The sequence below is a fragment of the Carassius auratus genome, chromosome 6 (assembly GCF_003368295.1).
Source record: "Carassius auratus strain Wakin chromosome 6, ASM336829v1, whole genome shotgun sequence".
Lineage (NCBI taxonomy): Eukaryota > Metazoa > Chordata > Actinopteri > Cypriniformes > Cyprinidae > Carassius > Carassius auratus.
Genome location: NC_039248.1, coordinates 1685177 through 1707570, shown reverse-complemented (window position 1 = coordinate 1707570; position 22394 = coordinate 1685177). Strand labels below are relative to the sequence as shown.

The 22394-nt window shown below is 41.9% G+C and overlaps 1 protein-coding gene across 5 annotated transcripts in view; it reads right to left on the bottom strand.

Moving 5' to 3' along the window:
• The window catches only part of LOC113090030 (RNA binding protein fox-1 homolog 2-like), a 45151-nt gene that overhangs the window by 4250 nt on the left and 18507 nt on the right, over positions 1-22394 (bottom strand). For 2 of the 5 annotated variants that reach the window (XM_026256150.1, XM_026256158.1), the window contains exons 5-10: positions 20733-20825; positions 10345-10432; positions 10202-10258; positions 8590-8740; positions 5296-5338; positions 3296-3378 (exon numbers count right to left, since the gene is read on the bottom strand). In XM_026256150.1, coding sequence (XP_026111935.1) covers positions 3296-3378; positions 5296-5338; positions 8590-8740; positions 10202-10258; positions 10345-10432; positions 20733-20825 — 515 coding nt within the window. Of the gene's footprint in view, positions 1-3295; positions 3379-4945; positions 4989-5295; positions 5339-8589; positions 8741-10201; positions 10259-10344; positions 10433-20732; positions 20826-22394 lie in introns of all 5 variants that reach the window. The other 3 variants (XR_003286838.1, XM_026256156.1, XR_003286844.1) reach the window with 3 other exon arrangements.

Sequence of the window (22394 nt, the reverse complement as noted above, 5' to 3'; positions counted from 1 at the left end):
ATCAATTATCGGCCGATATTTATCGTGCACCCCTAGCAATTTCATTAGGCTCCTATATTTATGTTTGGTTATTTCACTTTACTTGCACAGAAAAGGACATATACACTGACCATCAGAGGTGGGTAGAGTACCCAAAAACTGTACTCAAGTAAAAGTAAAAGTACTAGTCTTGAATAGTTACTTGAGTAAGAGTAAAAGAGTATCGGATAAAAAATCTACTCAAGTAGTTAGTTAATAGTTACTTTGGGTCATATATACTAAGCCTATTTTTATTTAGATATATAGATAAAATGTATGTAATGTATGTGTGTGTATAAATGCATATATTTCATCAGCCTTTACTCCAATTTATATAATTTATTATAAAACCCTGTCTGTTTACTTAAGTAACAGATATAGGTGTCATGCCATAACATATTTTTAATACGACTGACTTTATATTAAATGTGAATTTAACATTGAAAGTTAATGTGATCTAAATATTGCTACTAATCTTAAATTTTTCAGAAAGAGAGCAAATAACATTGACATTATTAAACTAGATTTCTACTAGATTTCAATCACTCTCAGAAACTCCCATTAAAATCCATGAAACTGTTAACACTGTGAAATCAATATCTTTAATTATAGATTCGTACACACATCTGCACTTTGTTGTTTCTGATGAGAGAATTCGCCAGAAAGAGGTATTCAGTCAGTGAGCGAGTGAAGGAAGCACCGGCGATGACTCATCTGAACACCTTTGATTTGATTGGCCAATGCTTTAATAAGCTCAACAGAATCGTGTGTGATTGGTTAATGCGCAGCGCTGTAAAAACGCGTCTGTCTCTGGCTCAGCGCCAGCAAGCGATCACAGATCTGAATTTAGCAGCTGATGATATGACTCGCTGAACGTTCTCGCACCGGTGTGATTGTATTAAAATTAATAAAATTTTAGTCTGCTATTTTTTGTCTTTTGGAAGCTGCATTCAACTTGACTCCCCTCTGTTATAAGCCACACACGTACAACAAACTAATGTCACAGTGGTATCGTGTACTGTAATCGATTGTAGCCCAAGTTATTACCTGTTAAACAGTAGACAGCACACGCGTTCATCTAATAAGGATCTCCATCGCAAGCAAATAATAGCCTTTGCAGATTTGCTTTCAATTCAGTGCAGTTCCATAGCCACGTTTTCAGCGCTGCTGATGTTAACCGTAACAACTCTGAGTGAACCGCTTCAGACGCTCAGCGCGTGCGGCAGGGAACTGAACGACTCAATCAAACTGATTCATGAACCAGTTCACTCGTTTGCCAACTGGTTTGATCAAGCCTTTGAACAGAATTGACTCAAAAGAATGAATCATTCGCGAATGGGCATCGCTCATCGCCCAGAGAAAAGTAGACGGCGCGTTTGGAATAAACTGAAGCATTTATAACATTTATTGTAGGGGTGGTGAAAAAAATCGATTATTGATTAATCGCGAGTATGTTATGGACGAGTATGAATCGATTATTACATTTTCAAAAATCGATTTTTTATTATTTTTTTTTTTTATTTTATTTTGTAAAAAAAATTATACCGGGAGTTGAACGTCACGAACGCGCTCAGTTCCAGTTAGCAAGCAGCCAGAACAGGTGTGTAAAATGGAAAAACCAGGAGCGAGCAACCAGCCGAACCACCCAGCTCCATCTGGGCTCAAAGCAAGCGTGTGGATTTATTTTGGTTTTCATGGCAGGAGCTCTAACCCTCTTGGCGCCATGGTCGAGTTTACTCGACAAGATGCGGCACTGAATAAAACGGCCGATTTTGTCAAATAGGGTGTCAAATTTCACGCGACCTCCCCTGCACCAGATAGCAGACATGTAATACTTAATCTCTGACTCAAAAAAACGTAATGCTCCTTAACAAAATCTTCGAGAGCGCATTGAATCAGTGCGAAAAAAAAGCGGAGCTAGTGTGAGAGTGAGCCATTTTAACTGACCAATGTTGTCAACGTCAGCGAGTATTGGCATTAGATTATTATTATTATTATCATTATTATCATATTATTATTATCTAATGGCATCAATAAAGCTTCAATAAACCCTCAATGAAGTGTTGGGACTTCTATTCGCGGACACTGATTCTGAAGGGGAATATCTGTATCCAGAAGATGACGGTGATATTGAAAGTGAAAGTAGCTACACCAAGCACAAACGGTGAATCCTTTGCCCAATGTAAATGGTCCTTTGCCAAATGTCAGAGGTGTGAACAATGTTTGCAGGGGTCGGAGTGTTCATTGCGAAATTAGCAGGCGTGTTAGTGTTGCGGGGACGAAGCGGGAGATTTTTTCCGCGCTAGACATGTATATTTGTCTTCTGACCGCACCTCTCCGCAATCGCGGCGACAGTATTGTAGTGAAGACTTTGTCTAATGCCAGTGGGTATGTTAAACGAGGTCGAAGTATTCATAGGACAGTTAGGAGGCAAGGTGGGGAGTCGCAATGACCCTGACAGTAGTTCGAGCTGTGCACACTCGGCGCGTGCGCGAGGCAGATCTGGCCGCGCTGCTCATAGCAGAAGCAGAGGCGATGTGACACGGGGCATAGATTTTGAACTAAAAAGGTCTTGTCTACTTGTGTTTGTGTGTCATATGAATAATATATATGTGCCCCATACATGGAATCAGAGTGCCTGCTGCATGTAGTAAACTGAAAATCCCAACCGCTACATGCATTCGGTTTGTTTCTACCATTTATTAGTAATGATTTACACAGTTTGTTTACTACTTACTGTTGTGAAATGGAAAATCGATAATCGTTAATCGAGAATCGTTAATAATCGAAAATCGACTGTAATCGAATCGGGACTTCAATAATCGTAATCGAATCGAATCGGGAAATCAGACAGATTAACCACCCCTAATTTATTGCATTAAGATAAAGTAACGAGAGGAGCGTCGCCCACAGTAACGACGTAAAAGTACAAATTTTTCCCCAAAAAATTACTCAAGTAAATGTAACTCGTTACTACCCACCTCTGCTGACCATGAAGTGAAATGACTGAACCCACACAAGAGTAATTAGTAATATATTGCTCGAAGAGAATTCTTGTGGCCTCAGGTAACTGTAACCGTAACTGAAATTACTCTAATATTTAAAATTTTAAGTTCAAGAATAATTTGAATATTGATATTTAAGTGCAAATTTCTAATTTAGTTTGAGTCATTTTGACTGCCCCCAGTGTTCAAGATGTGGTTATGACTGAAAAGCCTCCTCCATGTGAGAGCGAGGTTGAACAGGGTTGACTGTGCATTGAATGTTTGTCGCTCACCTGTCGCTGTAAGCCGCTGCCGCCGCTGCTGTTGGACTCGCTACCGCCGTCGGCTGAGTGTAACGATACGCAGTGTAGCCGCTCTACAGAGACAACACACAGATGTGCTTAAAATAAGCCCCAGTGCAATCAGGCAGGTGAAGTGGTGAGTTAGCAGGGAACAAAGGACATGAAAACGTTCAAGAAAAGCAAACCTAAAGTCCACTAACAAGCAATCTGCCACTGATGTTCAGTCAAACATAAACTGCATTCGGACAGCCGTATGTAAGTCTGTGAATCTTCCTCAGTGGCAAACAATGCGGGAGTGGTTTCTCTAATGATTAAGAATCGATAGTGTGTTTGTCAAAGAGGGAGAGACGAGCAGAAACGGGGATCGTGAGTGCATTAGCGTCAGTGTCATTGTCCGCCCCAAACACACAACCAGGGCCGATCAAACCGATTACTGGTGCCATATTCAGACAGACAGAGAGTGAGATTAGGAGAACATCCACACAACCACACAGACAGCATGCACCCAAACTAGCCATTCTCTCCTCAGCATTCTACCCTACGGCCAATCAGGAAAAACCTCCCATGACCCCTCACACTCCTGCTAGAGCGCAGCCGCCGAGGGAGAGAGAGTGAGCGTGAGAGAGAGTGAGAGTGAGAGAGGGAGTGAGAGAGGGAGAGAGTGAGAGAGACCGAGAGAGTGAGAGAGCGAGTGACCAAGAGAGAGAGTGAGAGAGACCGAGAGAGTGAGTGAGAGCGAGAGTGAGCGAGTGAGAGAGAGTGACCAAGAGAGAGAATGAGAGTGAGAGAGAGAGTGACCAAGAAAGAGTGAGAGAAAGAGTGAGAGGGAGTGAGAGACTGAGAGTGAGAGAGAGACCAAGAGAGAGAGTGAGTGAGAGAATGAGAGAGAGAGAGACCAAGAGAGAGAGTGAGAGAGAGAGAGATCTACAAGTGAATTAAGTGTGATCACATGCCAACACAGATCGAGTTAACATGCTATAGAGAGAGAGAGACAGGGACTCTGGGAAGGGGACAGAATCAGATCCCAAAACATCCAGAGTCCTTAAAACTATGGTCTCAAATATCAGCGATGCACAACCAAAGACCTGCAGGAAGTCATTCGCTCGAGAAATAGCACCAGAAAATGATTGACATGCTCAGAAGTGTAATTAATCTACCGCTGGGGGCTGGGCGGCGCCGTATCATTTTTAATGCTATACTTCTATTTTTATTTTTATTTTTAAACATGGAGTAATGCAAAAACAAACAAGATGATATATCTTGTTAAAACATCTGAGTCTGAATAATCTGAAAAACGAGATTAAGCACCTGCCACGTGATCATATAAACCCTTTTATATTGAATTCCCTTGAAGAAAAACAGAAGTACGTCAGGATACACACGAGCAGCCACCCAGCCCTGCCACCGCTGTTTTGGGGTGTGTTCTCTAGTAACAGTCTCTGCTGCTGCCAGATTTGTCATGCGCTTTGAATCGTTTAGAAAAGAAAATGTGCAGAATTTCTTTCTTTCTCCCCCTTCCGGCCCTCACTCCTGTCAGATTACTGTGAGTTAGTAGGGAAACAGAGACAGCAATCTCACACGATCAGTCTCAAACACAAGTATTAATCAGGAGAGATGCACACTATCCGTTTGTGAGCCTACCTGAGGCATTCTGCTACTAACCAGAGTGTCCTGAAACACTATTCTACAGAGAAAACAGAGAGAGCTATCGTCAACCTGGACACACACACACACACACACTGAGACACACACACACGTACACACAGAGCCGTCCGAATCTGTTTATGCCAAACATATCAAGAGATTTGTCTGATTCTACTGGCATCACACTAACATCATGAACCGGATTCGTGTCTGTGCAGTGATTTTAAAGCATGTCTTCAGAACGAAACGGCTCTGCGTGGCAACAGTGTTCACACGGTAAAGCACTCGGAAAGAGAGAAGGAAAGAGAGAGGAAGTGAAACCGAGAGACAGGAAGTGTCATACTTACATACAGTTCTGTAGCTCCATAAAACCCATCCTGGTACACCACACTGAGAGACAGAAAAACAAATGACAGCAAAAAGAAAAAGAAAGATGGAGGAGCAAGAAACATAAGGTTGAAAAAAAAAAAAAATGGTCAGAGCGCCACCATGTGGTGATCGAAGGGAAGAAAACATAAGAAGGTGGCAGGACAGATGAAGACCACAAAAAAAGAGAAAGTGAAAACATTAATTCACACACATGCAGTGCACTTGGTCATAAAACAGGGAAAAAATGCCACTTTGAACCCATCGAGAGGCATTTGAGATAGATTTACACTGCATTTCCCAATAAACGGGTCACACGGCAGGAAAAAATGGCATTTTTTGTCATTTGATTGCATGATTACATCAGCTGGTCTCATTTTGTGAGCAGTACAGCAGAAGCAGCACTCGGTCATGCAGCATGCAGAACACTGGAGGAACTCAAGTCTGTGTGTGAGAGAGTGTGTGTGTGTGAGAGAGAGAGCGTGTCTGTGTAAGAGAGTGTGTCTGTGTGTAGGTGAGACAGAATGTGTGTGTCCATGTGAGTGAGTGTGTGTGCGTATGAGAGTGTGTCTGTGTGTAGGTGAGAGGGCGAGAGAGAATGTGTCTGTCTGTGTGAGTGAGGGAGAGTGTGTGTGTGTGTGTGTGTGTGTGAGTGAGAGAGAGTGTGTAGGTGAGAGAGAGAGAATGTGTATGTCTGTGTGAGTGAGTGTGTGTGTGTGTCTGTGCATCTGTGAGAGAGTGTCTGCGTGTGTGTGTGTGAGAGAGAGAGAGAGAGAGAGAGAGAGAGAGTATGGGCATGTTTTTGTGACATCAGGACACATATATAGAATATACAGTTTGTACAGTGTGTGTGTGTGTGTGTGTGTGTGTGTGTGTGTGTGTGTGTGTGTGTGTGTGTGTGTGAGAGAGAGAGAGAGAGAGAGAGAGAGAGAGAGAGAGAGAGAGAGAGAGAGAGAGAGAGAGAGAGAGAGAGAGAGAGAGAGAGAGAGAGAGAGAGAGAGAGAGAGAGAGTGTGTGTGTGTGTGTGTGCATGTGTGAGAGAGTGTCTGTGTGTGAGAGAGAGAGTGTGCGTATATATTAGAGCCTGACCATTATGGTTTTTTTTGGGCCGATACCGATATAAGGGAGTAAAGAAAAGCTGCTACCGATACATCGGCCGATATTCTTTGTGTATATTAAAGTAAAGTACCAGTCAAAAGTTTGGACACATTCCCATTCGTGTGTCCAAACATTTTACTGCTACTATATAAAGAATACACTATATACATAAACAGAATAAATATATATAAACGTTTTTTGCAATGATCACTCAAATGAGGCGATCAAACATTTATATTGACGTGACAGAGATATGTAATGGAGACAGGCATTTAACAATTTAACAAAATGTATTATCCAAAAATAAGTCTGACGTCAATGAACTGAAAGGTAAAGTTGAAGTTTATTCAACTTTAAATCAATTCAACTTTATTCCGTTGAAGTTCATTTGACTTCAGAACATTCATTCATGGATCTGCGCTTGTTTGTCTTCACACACAGAAGAAACTTACTAGAGAAGTGTGAAGTATGATATAATGTAGAGGAGCGCGAGGCACAAAGTAATGCAGGGTTACCATGGTAAAATTTTAATTCTGGCTAGTACATTTTTCATCTCCATTTTTATTATTCATTTAAAATGAGACAAATCTGCTATTATTTTAATCTGTTATTTATAATTTGTAACACTTTGGTACAATGTACTAGAACATGACATTAGTGATGTAATTTACACTATGTTGTCATCTCACTTCCGTTTTTTGAGGGTAAAAGAAAATGCCGCGCTATTATGGAGATATGGCCGTTCAAAGTTTCAATGGTTCAAAGCGTTTCATCCAGGTCACCAATAGCAAACAATGGATGCTGGACAAACAAAATAATTATTTATTTCAGGCATTTTATCAGTGTTGTATGTTCTGTAAAAAAATACAAATAAAAATGTTCATATCAGCAGCACATTCGCCAATACGATATATCAGCTAAAGGTTTATATCGGCTGATAATATCGGCTAAACTATATATATCGGTCAGGCTCTAGTGTGTATGTGTGTGTGTGTGAGTGAGAGAGTGTGTGTGAGTGTGAGAGAGTGTGTGTGAGTGAGAGAGTGTGTGTGTGAGAGTGAGAGAGTGTGTGTGAGAGTGAGAGAGTGTGTGTGAGTGAGAGAGTGTGTGTGTGAGAGTGAGAGAGTGTGTGTGAGTGAGAGTGTGTGTCTGAGAGTGAGAGAGTGTGTCTGAGAGTGAGAGAGTGTGTGAGTGAGAGTGTGAGTGAGAGAGTGTATGAGTGAGAGAGTGTGTGTGTGAGAGTGAGAGAGTGTGTGTGTGTCTGAGAGTGAGAGAGTGTGTGAGTGAGAGTGTGAGTGAGAGAGTGTATGAGTGAGAGTGTGTGTGTGAGAGTGAGAGAGTGTGTGTGAGTGTCTGAGAGTGAGAGAGTGTGTGAGTGAGAGAGTGTATGAGTGAGAGAGTGTGTGTGTGAGAGTGAGAGAGTGTGTGTGTGTCTGAGAGTGAGAGAGTGTGTGAGTGAGAGTGTGAGTGAGAGAGTGTATGAGTGAGAGTGTGTGTGTGAGAGTGAGAGAGTGTGTGTGAGTGTCTGAGAGTGAGAGAGTGTGTGAGTGAGAGTGTGAGTGAGAGAGTGTATGAGTGAGAGAGTGTGTGTGTGAGAGTGAGAGAGTGTGTGTGAGTGTGTGAGAGTGAGAGAGTGTGTGTGAGTGAGAGTGTGTGAGTGAGTATATGAGTGAGAGTGTGTGTGTGTGTGTGTGTGTGTGTGTGTGTGTGTGTGAGTGAGTGTGGGTGTCTGTGAGCGAATGTGTCAGTGTCTTAGTGTGTGTGAATGAGAGCATCTATGTGAGTGTGTGTGTGTGAGAGAGTGAGTGTGAGGCTTTCTGTGTGTGTGTGTGTGTGTGTGAGTGTGAGAGAGAGAGTGGCTGTGTGTGTGTGTGTGTGTGTGTGTGTGTGTGTGTGTGTGTGTGTGTGTGAGTGAGAGCGTCTTATGTGAGTGTTTGTAAGATAGAGTGAGAGTGGCTCTTTGTGTGTGTGTGAGTGAGAGTGTCTGTGTGACTCTGTGTGTCTCTGTGTGTGCGTGTGTGTCTGTCTGTGTGCGTGTGTCTGTGCGTGTCTCTGTGTGTGTGTGTGTGTGTGTGTCTGTGCGTGTCTCTGTGTGTGTGTGTGTGTGTGTGTGTCTGTGCGTGTGTCTGTGCGTGTCTCTGTGTGTGTGTGTGTCTCTGTGTGTGTGTGTGTGTTACCCTGGGTAGGCCTGTATGGCTGGCTGAGGGACCGCGGCGCGCACCGCTCCGTACACAGGCCGGCCTCGACCCCGCAGGTGATGTGCTCCTCTGAAGCTGGCGGCTGCAGCTGCGGCGGTGGATGCGGTGGTGGGATACGGAAACCCTGGAACTACAGCCAGACACACAGTCATTCAGGATTCACACTCGTACGTGTTAAAGATGAGTTCACTTCAAGAATGAACATTTCCTGATCCTTTACTTGACCCCACTTCATCCAAGATGTTCTTGTTCATGTCTTACCTCTCTTCAGAGAAAATAAATTAAGGTTTTTGAGGAAAACATTTGTGAGCCTGGTCGCACAAAACCATAATGGTCCAATTTTTTTTTACTTGAATAAATCATCTCTCCATTGATGTATGGTTTGTTAGGAGGACAATATTTGGCCGAGATTCAAAACTATTTGAAAATCTGGAATCTGAGGGTGCTTCAAAATCTAAATATAGAGAAAAAATCTAATCGTCCATATGAAGTTCTTAGCAATGAATATTACTAATCAAAAATGTAGTTTTTATATATTTACAGTAGGAAATTTACAAAATATCTTAACATGATCTTTACTTAATATCCTAATGACTTTAAAAAAAAATGTATAATTGTGACCCATACAATGTATTGTTCTATTGCTACAGATATACGTCTGTGACACTGATGACTGCTTCTGTGCTGCAGGACACTGATCAGGATTCTTCTCCATATAGGGGACTTCTATTGTTCCCAATGGGTTCAAATTAAGAGTTTCAAAAGGATCTACAGGATCCTAGTCGAGGAATAAGGGTCTGAGCTAGTGAAATAATCAGTCATTTATAATAAAAAAAAATAATTAAAAAAATTGTATATACCTTTTAACTGCAAATGCTCAACTTGCACTAGCGCTGTGTTGCGTGTCCATGACTTCACATTATCACGTTGGAAAGCTTACAGGCAAACGTAGTGATGAACCACATCTGATTTTCTCCTTAAACTTTAAAATCATCCGACAACAGTGTTTTACCTTTTTTGTTTTTGGAGGGGGCGTTTGATTTAGTCTTAAACACTGAGACGGTGCTTCCACATACATCACACATGCGCAGAGCTAGTGCAAGATTAGCATTTGCATTCAAATGCATATAAATTATATATATAAGAAAATTACCAACTGTTTCACTAAATCAGACCCTTATTCCTTGACTGGGATCCTGTAATTTTAACGCCATGGTGAACAATAAAAAGAGAGAAAATTATAGTATATGGAGAAAAATGTTTAAAAGTTGAACATCTTGAAAATCAACAAGAACAAACTGATGATGAGGAAAAAAAATAGAGTTGATCTTCAAAAGCAAGAATTCTCCCTGCTCGTCTCACGTGCTACGTTCTGTGTTTACACGTCCACACTCACTTTCATTACTCTGCAGCGTGCAAACTTAAGAATAAACAGACGTACCGTTGACTGCTGCGGACACAAGTAAAGTTATCTTTATAGTTGACGTTCTTGGTGTGAACGGCCTTTAAAGTGTTGTTTACACTGAACATTCACCAACATAGAGCAATGATGCACTTAAACAGGAAAGCGGAAAATCTGTTTGTGTCTCACCTGCGTAGAGCTCTGGTGCGTACATCGCACTCATCATAGGACTCAACTTCCACCCCGCTGAAGACAAACAGAGAGAAGAGTCTCAGATCAGTTAACAACTAACACCTGAACAATACCTGAGGACTGAGGTGAGCTGCTTCTACCGTAGGGCAGCGAGCTGAGGCCTTCTCCGTTAGCATACGGGCTAACCATCTTCTTATTGGTCATCACTCGAGCCGTAGCGTTGTTGACCTGTTCATCAGAGAGAGAACGAGCATCTGATCAGAGACACAGAGAACAGAGCCGTTCTGATCCAAACATCATTCAGTCGCTGAGATTAACATGTGAGGTTCACAAATCACTCCAATCCCAAAATCAAGATTTAAACAGTCATCTAGTAACATTTGATAATCAGTTCTTTGAACTAGGTTTACAGCAGAAATTGTGGACTCATTGATATTCCCTTATATTGCTTCATGCATCATAAAAAACTCCCACTGATTTTCAAACATTCAACACAAAAACCCAGAAATCAATGTGGAAAAGCAAACGAAAAACAGGGCATTCAACTGCTAACATGGAGGAGAGAGATAAACAGAGAGAAACAGATCACACATGACAAAATCAATACACTGTGCACAGCTCTTAGCAAAATCACATTCAGCCAATTACAGTTCATTAACCAGAAACGAGCATATCAGCCAATCAGCAAGCATCAGATGCAGCCTATGGACCAATCCAAATACTCTGCAGCCTAACCCCGCCCCCTCGTGAAAAAACACACATATCAAGAGAGAAGGGGGGGGGGGGGGTTGTTCAGAAACAGAGGGATGCAGGAAAGAAAAAAAGAGCCAGTCGACATTCAATGAAACCACAAAAACAGGAGAAAAGAGAGAAAGAGAGAACAATCCACCCAATCAGAAACATCAAACTCAAAAAGCCATCCAGTTTGTCATGAACAAGTACACCAAAGTGCATCAAATGAAAGAAAGCCTGTGATTGGTTGTTGTCAGACCTTGTGAGGAGTGACGTAGTTTATGGGTGAGAGAGAAAGAGAGTTAGAGAGAGATGCATATGCTACATGTCACAATAAATGAAATCATGAAGACGGAAAACACCGGCAGGCATCAATACACTTCTCTCACGCGCTGAAGACCAATATGCAAACACAGTCACACACACACACACACACACACATAGAGAGAGAAAGTCCAAAACCAAAGACCAAAACAAGCTAGAGTCGCTCATCCTCACATGAATATAAGGGTAGAAATATCGTCTGAGGAACAATTTCGATGTGTGTGCGTGTGTGTGTGTGTATTTAGGGGCGTTTTTGGCTCATAGGCTGTTCAATAATCAGCAGATATCTGGGCCTGAACTGGTGGAAGCATGATGATGATGATGATTATGGATTAAAACAAATCACAAATTAAATGGAAGATGCCTGTTAGGACCAGGCGCCATGACCACGTGAAGTGTGTTTATCACTAGAGAGAGGACTGCAGTGGAATCTTAACAAACCCAACAGAAAACATCTCAGGTTATGAATGTAACCATGGTTTCCTGAGAAGGGAACGAGACACTGCGTCCTCTAGGGGGTGCTATGGGGAACATATCGTGTGACCCGTGTCTGAAGCATACATTGGGAAAAAAAAACCAACGAGTTGGCCGGCTACAGCCTCTGACATCACTACCGGTGCGACAATAAACAGGCACTGGGAGAACACATCATTGACTTCTTTGTCTGAAGCTTGCGTCTGAAGTATGGCAGGGAGCAAGAGGACGCAGTGTCGCGTTCCCTACTCCCCACAGTGTGGATTTCAGAAAAGCAAAGACTTCACATGCACACTTACCATAGCATGGATTTTCAAATACTGTTCTACGGAGGGGCTCTGGTGGAACTCTGATAGAGCAGCTCATAGATGGAATGGTGCATCTCAAAACAGTATGTTTGAGAGTCATCAACTTGATCTGTGGAAATAGCGCTGGAGTGCTCTGGGGAAAAAAATAGAACTCCGAATTCAGAGTAGCGCACTCATAGGCAACCCTTCCTTGAAAAGGGAAGCCCTACTAACCTACCACGAGAATCACCCAAATAGCCCCTCATGTTGAGGTAAGCGATGCTTGAGGTGTATAAACAAATACACACTGGCTGAATGGAGCCCAAGGAACCAAGGTCTAACCATCTCAAGAAAGAGTCTTGCGTGCACACTTACCACTTACGTGGATTTTAGAAAAGTGTTCATGTATACACTGACACCTTGTGGTTTTCATAAAGTACACAAAGCTTAGCGTGTGTACCTAAAGGTTCCTAAGCATTGCAGAGGTGCTGAACTGCACGGAAGAGGCAAGCTCAAATTTTACAAACCTCGGACGAGGGGAGCATCACCTAAGGCAGCATATACAAGAAGACTTCTGTAACTGGCACCTCCAATTCCCGCTGGACACGACAGCACCCCTTAGTCCGGACCATCAGTAAGGTGGTTGCTATGAACATAGAACCAGCCAAAAACATTATAGGTTCAGCATAGAAGACTGTTATGCGAGAGGTTTCCACCTAACCTTGATCAGGTGGAGAGCTGGTGGTTACAGGGGAATTAGGAAGGGGAGGATAAAAGCAGAAGTTAAAAATCCCTAAAGGGAACGAGTAGATAGCTAGGTATCGCTCTAATTCGGAACGAGAATGCTGCCTCATCTGGATCACATTCCTTAGGTTCTGCTCACCTCATCGTGACCCACGATTCCTCTTAACCCTTGCCCGCAGGTGGGGGAGGAGCGCGAGCCACGACACTAGCCTTCTGATCCTCATCTTTGATCCTCGAGACGGACCAGGACCTCTATGTTGTTTGGGCTCAGACCTGAACTTTCGTCTGAAAGCAGCAGCATGTGCCTTCATCTCCCTGAACTTCTCTATCACCGACTCAATGGAAATACCAAACGTTCAAAAGGCGAAACCTAAGCATAAAGGACGAAAGCCTTTTCTTTCTTCCCGATGTCTGCAAGGTTCATCCACAGATGTCTCTCCGCTACCACCATGGCCGCTATAGTCCTGCGGCCTGGTAGCATGGAGAGAGATCTTTAGTGTGGCGCAGCTTAGCTACCCGATCAGGAGAAAGGCCTTCACTTTTATTCAGGTCTCTTAGCAGATCAGTCTGATATACTTGAATTACCACCATCATGTGTAATAAAGCCACAGCCTGATCTGCTGCTGCGTATGCCTTGCCATTTAAGCCAGATGAATTTCTGAAGGGGCTTAGATGGCAAAGAGGGAGCTTAAGAGAGGATGTCTCCCCACAGAAAGACAGCTCTTTCTACAGGGGCCATCCTCTCATAGCCGTTTTTGCGCATCGCCTTGATGTCGGCACAACTCTTATGCTGAAACCGATGGATGCGAGAAGAAACTGTTTATTTTATTTCTTTTTGATTTCTGTATGGAGATTAGTGCTCTTTATGGTGTGCTCTTCACCCAAACAAATGACAAAGATTGTGTGTATCATTGGGTGACAAAGAATGGCGACATGGATGCACACATTGTCTAAACTCTTGCTAGTAGTCACCATGATAGACAGAGAAAGATAGCGCTTACAAGTTCTTTCAGATGCACGTTTCAAACAGAACAGTCAGTGAAGACGAAGAAGAGAACGACATGTTCTCCCGGTGTCTGTTTATAGTCGCGCCGGTAGTGATGTCAGATGCTGTAGCCGGCCAACAAGTTGATGTTTTTTCAATGTATGCTTCAGACATGGGTCATGACGAGGAGTTCCACATAGCGACCCCTAGAGGACACAGTTCGAAGTGCCCTAGAAAGGGAACCTCATCTTTCTGAAAGCACAAGAACCCACCTAAAACTAAATGAGCTCCTGCTGAAGGATTTCTATGATGACTTAATGCAAGCACCCAGCGAGGGTCTAATCTAGAGAACTGGATCAGCGTCAGTCAGCGTCTGACCTCACGCATGTTCACTCTTTCATTCCGTTAGAACAGCTTCACTCTTCTGGGAAGATCTTCCAGCAGATCTTGATCCCGTTCAGACTGAAGAGCATCAGTGAGATCAGACGCTGAGGTGCAGATCTCCGCTGGTGCTTCAGATGATTCAGAGTTGGGTTTCACTAGCTGTTCTCAAGTCCTTACTAAAACTGGAAAGTAAAGTCCACAGCAGAGGTTTAGTAACTACTAGAAAGTTAGTAACTATGTGCTTAATTTAGTTCTTAAGGCAATAATCCAACAGCAACCTTCAGATGTAAGAAGTTGCGTTGAAATGTGCTGTGAATCAGTTTATCCTGAAAAGTAATAATTAAATAACAATAGTTATTTAATATGTAAATGTCATTCAGAAACTGCATTGGAAATCAATGATCAATAAAATACTGATGCAAAAACATTTACGGTGTACAGCGACACATACTACACGGCAAACCTCAACCGCTTGAATGTATCTGTCAACACATTATCATATACAGGTGCTGGTCATATAATTAGAATATCAAAAATTTGATTTCACTAATTTGATTTATTTCACTAATTCCATTCAAAAAGTGAAACTTGTATATTATATTAATTCATTACACACAGACTGATATTTTTCAAATGTTTATTTCTTTTAATTTTGATGATTATAACTGGCAACTGAAGGAAAATCCCAAATTCATTATCTCAGAAAATTTGAATATTACTTAAGACCAATACAAAGAAAGAATTTTTAGAAATCTTGGCCAACTGAAAAGTATGAGCATGTACAGCACTCAATACTTAGTTGTGTCTCTATTGTCTGAATGACTGCAGCAATGCTTCGTGGCATGGAGTCGATCAGTCTGTGGCACTGCTCAGGTGTTATGAGAGACCAGGTTGCTCTGATAGTGGCCTTCAGCTCTTCTGTATTCTTGGGTCTGGCATATCACATCCTCCTCTTCACAATACCCCACAGATTGTCTATGGGGTTAAGGTCAGGTGAGTTTACTGGCCAATTAAGAACAGGGATACCATGGTCCTTAAACCAGGTACTGGTAGCTTTGGCACTGTGTGCAGGTGCAGAGTCCTGTTGGAAAATGAAATCTGCATCTCCATAAAGTTGGTCAGCAGCAGGAAGCATGAAGTGCGCTAAAACATCCTGGTATACGGCTGTGTTGACCTTTGACCTCAGATTACACAGTGGACCAACACCAGCAGATGACATGGCACCCCAAACCATCACTGACTGTGAAAACTTTACACTGGACCTCAAGCAACGTGGATTGTGTGCCTCTCCTCTCTTCCTCCAGACTCTGGGACCCTGATTTCCAAAGGAAATGCTAAATGTACTTTCATCAGAGAACATAACTGTGGACCACTCAGCAGCAGTCCAGTCCTTTCTGAAGCGAGACGCTTCTGACGCTGTCTGTTGTTCAAGAGTGGCTTGACACAAGGAAAGCGAAGCTGAAACCCATGTCTTGCATACGTCTGTGTGTAGTGGTTCTTGAAGCACTGGCTCCAGCTGCAGTCCACTCTTTGTGAATCTCCCCCACATTTTTGAATGGGTTTTGTTTCACAATCTTCTCCAGGGTGCGGTTATCCCTAGAGCTTGTACATTTTTTTTGTACCAAATCTTTTCCTTCCCTTCACCTCTCTATTAATGTGCTTGGACACAGAGCTCTGTGAACAGCCAGCCTCTTTTGCAATGACCTTTTGTGTCTTGCCCTCCTTGTGCAAGGTGTCAATGGTCGTCTTTTGGACAACTGTCAAGTCAGCAGTCTTCCCCATGATTGTGTCACCTACAGAACTAGACTGAGAGAACGTTTAAAGTCTTTGCAGGTGTTTTGAGTTAATTAGCTGATTAGAGTGTGGCACCAGTTGTCTTCAATATTGAACATTTTCATAAAATTCTTTCTTTGTATTGGTCTTAAGATATATTCAAATTTTCTGAGATACTGAATTTGGGATTTTCCTTCAGTTGTCAATTATAATCATCAAAATTAAAAGAAATAAACATTTGAAATATATCAGTCCATGTGTAATGAATGAATATAATATACAAGTTTCCACTTTTTGAATGGAATTAGTGAAATAAAATCAACTTTTTGATGATATTCTAATTATATGACCAGCACCTGTACATCATCGACCAACTCTGATCTGATGCAACTGGCATCAAGATATTAAGTTTTGAAACAACTTGCATTTTGAAAAGCACTATTCAAATATAAATAAATAAAATGCATTCTATTTGACATGAACATGGAATGGTTTAGATTGGGTTCATGTTGAAGAGCCACTGAAAAATCATTTTTTTTCCTCCCCATAATGTTTTCTCTTAAAATCTAGATGTGTAAATGTCAACATCCTTATATACATCTAAAGTTTGTAGGTGAAATATAAGATTATTGATGCAATTCAATCCATTAATTACGTGCCAGATGCTACTGTAAACATTTAGTGGTTATGTTTCATGCAAAAAAAATATATTGCAGTGTGCACGTTGTAACTTTACGTTGCTGCTAGGAAACATTGCAAATTGTGCACAGCTGGTGCAAATGGATTCTGCTTCATTTATCTGTTAAAAGATTTGATCTTTTGCTTTGCGTCCATGAAGGCAAAATTCACTGCTTCATTAAAAAAGGCACATGCTTATTACAAATATTCACTTCATTGAATTTCCAGGACAAAATAACCTGTGTAATAAACCATACGTACGGTTCTAGCGTGACACAAGCCTCTGGTCATAACGCCCAGCCCTAATGAGAGAACCACAGCAGAGAGACACGGAGGGATGGAGAGAGGGATGAGGGTTTAGTGTGAGTCTCATCAGCATGTGTTAATGATCATGAGAGCAATGGCGAGCGCTGGGGAGGGAATGTAATTTCTGTCAGTATCTGTGGTCCTTAGCGACTACATTAACATGATGATGATTTGATAAAGCTCTTTCCCCATGCCTCTGATGAACAGTGTATCAGGACAGACCTCAGGGAGGAGATGCGACTGCGCTAGCCGCCAACAGACGGAGGATGCGTTCGGCCAAACTTCACAACGAGGACGAGGGCTGCCGTCGTCTCCGCGAGGCCTCTAACGCATCTCTGCTCCTCCGAAAATAACAAGCTAATCAGTGCAAAAGAGCCAGAGAGCAGAGTTTGTAAAGCTGGGGAGGGCTGAGTCTAGATCTCAGGGGTTGAGCTGGTGGATTGATCAGGGATGAAGCCGTACATACACAAACTTACCATGAGCCAGGAAACGTTGTGACCACACGCGAGCAGTTACCGTGGAGACTGACAACAACAACAACAACAACAACACACAGAAATTGTCAAGGGAACAGAAAGGAAAAGGAGAAAATGAACAAGAAGAGAAAAACAAACCAAAGAGAAAGCACTAAAACTATGCCAAGAATGAGTGAACAACCAGAGAGAAGAGGAGAGGAGAGGAACATTCACACGAGAACAAGAACAAGAACAGGACACATCTTCAGCTGATCAAATCTGTCTGTAGGAGCGCATTCATCTGTGTCACAGAGGAGGAGGAGAAAGGGACGGATGATTAGAGGAGCTCAAACACACACACAATTCATGGGTGTGAAAATGTGACCGAGTCAAAGCTACGGGCCAAGGTTGACATGGAAGTACGTCTAAGAGAGCAGTTAGTGATGCTAACATGCTGAGCTGATGACATCACTCAGGGGAGGGGCCTAGACAGTGACATCAGAGGCATCTCAAACAGACACAGGAACAGGAAGTGATGCAACAGACAGGAAACACAGTGAGTGCAGAGCTGGACAGACAGACTGGCCAGAGAGAGAGAGAGAGAGAGAGAGAGAGAGAGAGAGAGAGAGAGAGAGAGAGAGAGAGAGAGAGACATGAGTGAAGAGCTTGATGACTGTGCATCGCTCTCTCCACAGATCTGCTCTCCAGAAAACAAACAAACAAACAAACATTAGGGTGTCATTACATACAACATAATAATATCATGGCAGATAATTCAACTTCTGTTCAAATGATTCAAATCAAAATAATCTGACAGTGAAAACAAAGGCATCCAAAAAGCAAACAAATGAATCTGATTGGGTAATAAAGTGCTGCTGCTGCCCAGATTAACCCGTCTCCTGGCGTCTGATGAATCTGATGTTCTGAAGTGACCAGACTCATGCTGCGCTCCATGCACTAACAGCCACAGACACCGGGGGCGCTGTAGAGCCACGGGGCAGGCATCATGCATCTACACCAGGGCTGCCAAACTCCATCAGATACACTAATAAAGCAGAACATATGGACGCTTGCGTGTGTCGAGTCGCGCTTGTAACCATGCAGATACAGGTACTGGTCATATAATTAGAATATCATCAAAAAGTTTATTTCACCAATTCCATTCAAAAAGTGAAACTTGTATATTAATTCATTATACACGGACTGATCTATTTCAAATGTTTTTTTCTTTTGATTTTGAAACCAGGTACTGGAAGCTTTGGCACTTTTGGAAAATTAAATCTGCATCTCCATAAAGTTGGTCAGCAGCAGGAAGCATGAAGTGCGCTAAAACATCCTGGTATACGGCTGTGTTGACCTTTGACCTCAGATTACACAGTGGACCAACACCAGCAGATGACATGGACCCAAACCATCCCTGACTGTGGAAACTTTACACCGGAGCTCAAGCAACGTGGATTGTGTTCCTCTCCTCTCTTCCTCCAGACTCTGGGACCCTGATGATCAAAGGAAATTCTAAATTTACTTTCATCAGAGAATATAACTGTGCACCACTCAGCAGCAGTCCAGTCCTTTCTGAAGCGAGACGCTTCTGACGCTGTCTGTTGTTCAAGAGTGTCTTGACACAAGGAATGTGAAGCTGAAACCCATGTCTTGCATACGTCTGTGTGTAGTGGTTCTTGAAGCACTGGCTCCAGCTGCAGTCCACTCTTTGTGAATCTCCCCCACATTTTTGAATGGGTTTTGTTTCACAATCCTCTCTAGGGTGAGGTTATCCCGATTGCTTGTACACTTTTTTTCTACCACATCTTTTCCTTCCCTTCTCCTCTCTATTAATGTGCTTGGACACAGAGCTCTGTGAACACCAGCCTCTTTTGCAATGACCTTCTCTGTCTTTCCCTCCTTGTGCAAGGTGTCAATGGTCGTCTTTTGGACAACTGTCAGGTCAGCAGTCTTCCCCATGATTGTGTCACCTACAGAACTAGACTGAGAGAACATTTAAAGGCTTTGCAGATGTTTTGAGTGGAATTTTGAATGGAATTAGTGAAATAAATCAGCATTTTGATGATTTTCTAATTATATGACCAGCACCTGAAATTTAATCTGAATGACAAATATATCCATACTTTTTTTTTATCATTTATATTTTCTAATTAGCAATTACACCATCTAAAGAAAATGTATCCTTTTATTATTCTTTTAATGCCATCTTCATAGAAAGAACATAAGTGTCATACAATTAACAAAACACATTTAAAAATGGTGTCTGCTTAAATTAAAAAGGAGTCCGAATGGAATAATAAATGGCTTTTATTTCACTGCAGACCTGATTTATTGAGGGATGATGCACACTACGATCAGGCGTTGAAGAGGCTCTTATAGTGATGGCCAGCGTACTCTATATTATCCCCATAATAAACCTGTGAAAGATGGATGTGAATTACTGTATTCTTTCCTAATCACACAGGTAGCTTTACTAACACCAGTGGACAGTTACACCGTACTGGACGACGGTCATTAAAAACATGACTCAGTGTTTCATGCAATTTAACCTTTAACCTAAAATGAGTTTGACACCCCTGATCCACACACTTGGTCCTAAACCAAACATCCCAATTAATTAAGAAATAAAAATGACTTCATTTGGTATTACAGCCTGAAGTGACAAAAAAAAAAGGATAAAAAAAAATGATTTCCCCGTCTATGAGAGACGAACACAAGGTCATGCAGGAGTTTAAGAACTATAAAAACACCCAGAACCCAGAACTGAACACACTGGGCCTCACGAGGGGAACACACACACACACACACACACACACACGGCAAGCAACAAGCTTCTCCTCGTCTCCCAGATTCACAGAACAATCTACAAATGCACTAAAAACAACAAATACACAAGCATCTGAAAGTGAGTCGTTTTCTAATCTAATCCGTAATAAAGATACAACACCAAAGTTGTGAAAGCATTCTGAATCATCAGTCCTCGTGTATCGGAAGAATCCAAGCAAATGTTTCACGAACGAAAAAAAGCCATTGAAACCAGGAGAAACGGAGACAGCATCAAACGCACGCATGTGATTGGCTAACTGTGAGCATGCTCCGTACAAAACAGATCATCAACTTAAAAAAGGGAAATAACCACATGCTGTTAATAACCAACACTTCAATCCAAAAAACAGCCAAGAAACAGAACAACTCACAGATTCTAAAGTGGACTGCAGTAGAGATGCACCATGCATTGCTAAGCTCACACACACACACACACACACACACACACACACTTCCCATAATGCAGCACACACAGAGCGGAGCATCTCAAGCTGTTCAGGGCACATTCGGTCAGTAAAGGTGTGAAATGGACACATCAGGAGGAGAAAGAGACTCACCTCGATCTTCCGTCCCTCCACGATGGTCCCGTGGAGACGCTCTCGTGCTTTCTCTGCATCTGCACTGGTCTCAAACGTCACAAAACCAAAACCCTGGACCACGACAGAAAGAGACACACATGAAGCATCGGACCTCCCAAACACATCCAGCTTAAAGGAACAATTCACCCCAAAAAACTCCCAGAGAGTTCATCAAGATCCCACAGATCCCAATGCACCTCTTCTGTGCGAGGAACAGATCTAAACACTTGTGAACGCACATGAGCTTCAGTGTTTCTCACACAAAAACGTCATATGAAGACCTGGAATACACACCAGTCAACTTATTTTTTGGGCTGATACTGATATTAGGGAGTAAAAAAAGGCAGATAGCGATATATCAACCAATATTGTGTTCCCTGTAGGCTGGGGGTTCGATTCCCAGGGAACACATGATAGGTAAAAACTGATAACCTGAATGCACTGTAAGTCGCTTTGGATAAAAGCGTCTGCTAAATGCATAAATGAAAAAAAAAAAAAAAAATTCTATATTCTTTGTTTATATTATAGTGGTCGAATGGATCACTACTCTCACAGTTTGTCTCACATTACAGTTTTTGACCCACAGACTGGAAAATGTTCGGATTAGCAAGAAAATACAAATATTTTAATTGAACTTTCCATTTATTACTTAAAGCCAAGTCCTTCTTTGATACCTAAGCAAATAAAACTAGATTAACTAAGAAAGTTTAAACATGATTAGAGAGACAAGAGAGCAGCCAGTAAAAATAAGAATTAATACACAAATCACAAGCATAGGGAAATACAACTTAATGTTAAAAATAAAATAAGGTTGTAGTATTCAAAACTGTATAAATCAAATATAGATTTTTATCACAGCTGTTTTGTTGTTTGATGATCATTAATGACAGCAGTATTTATAAGCTGCTGTCCCTTTAAGACCTGAAGCACAGATCTGATAGAATGATACACATCCCATTTCTTTCTCCGCTGTTTCCATTCACTTGAGACATAACTGACTGTGTTTACCTGAATGATTGTCGAGATGGGTATTTTGTCATAATTTTGTGTATGTGTCTGTTCAGAGGATTCAGAAGAAGATTCAGGATGCTGTCTGAAACACATGTGCGCACTTCGTGTGTGTGTGTGTGTGTGTGTGTGTGTGTGTGTGTGCACCTAGAGAACAGCGCACAAGTAATGAATTGAGCTCCCCATTTCATTTTTTCTCTCTCTAACTGTTTAAAATTTGCTTGCCTGTGTAAATATTAACAAATGATAAACTCTATTATGGTTTAATTTAGCAATTAATCCGCGGATTACATGCGCGCCGAACCTTGGGGGGCTTGGTCTGTATGGATCGTATACAATACATTTAACAATATTAATCACAGTACCAGTAAAAGGTTTGGACACTTTTCCATTCGTGTGTGCAAACTTTTGACCGGTGCTATATATAGTATATACATAAACAGAACATGAACACATTTTTTGCAATGATAAACACTTATAATGACATGACAGAGATATGTAACGAAGACAGGGCATTTAACAATTTAACCAGCAAAACCCCGAACCCCGGAGGGCCATTAGCAAAAACAAAAGAGAGCTGAAGGGATCCCCAAATTTGGTGTGGATTCGCTGCTCCATAATGGAGATATGGCT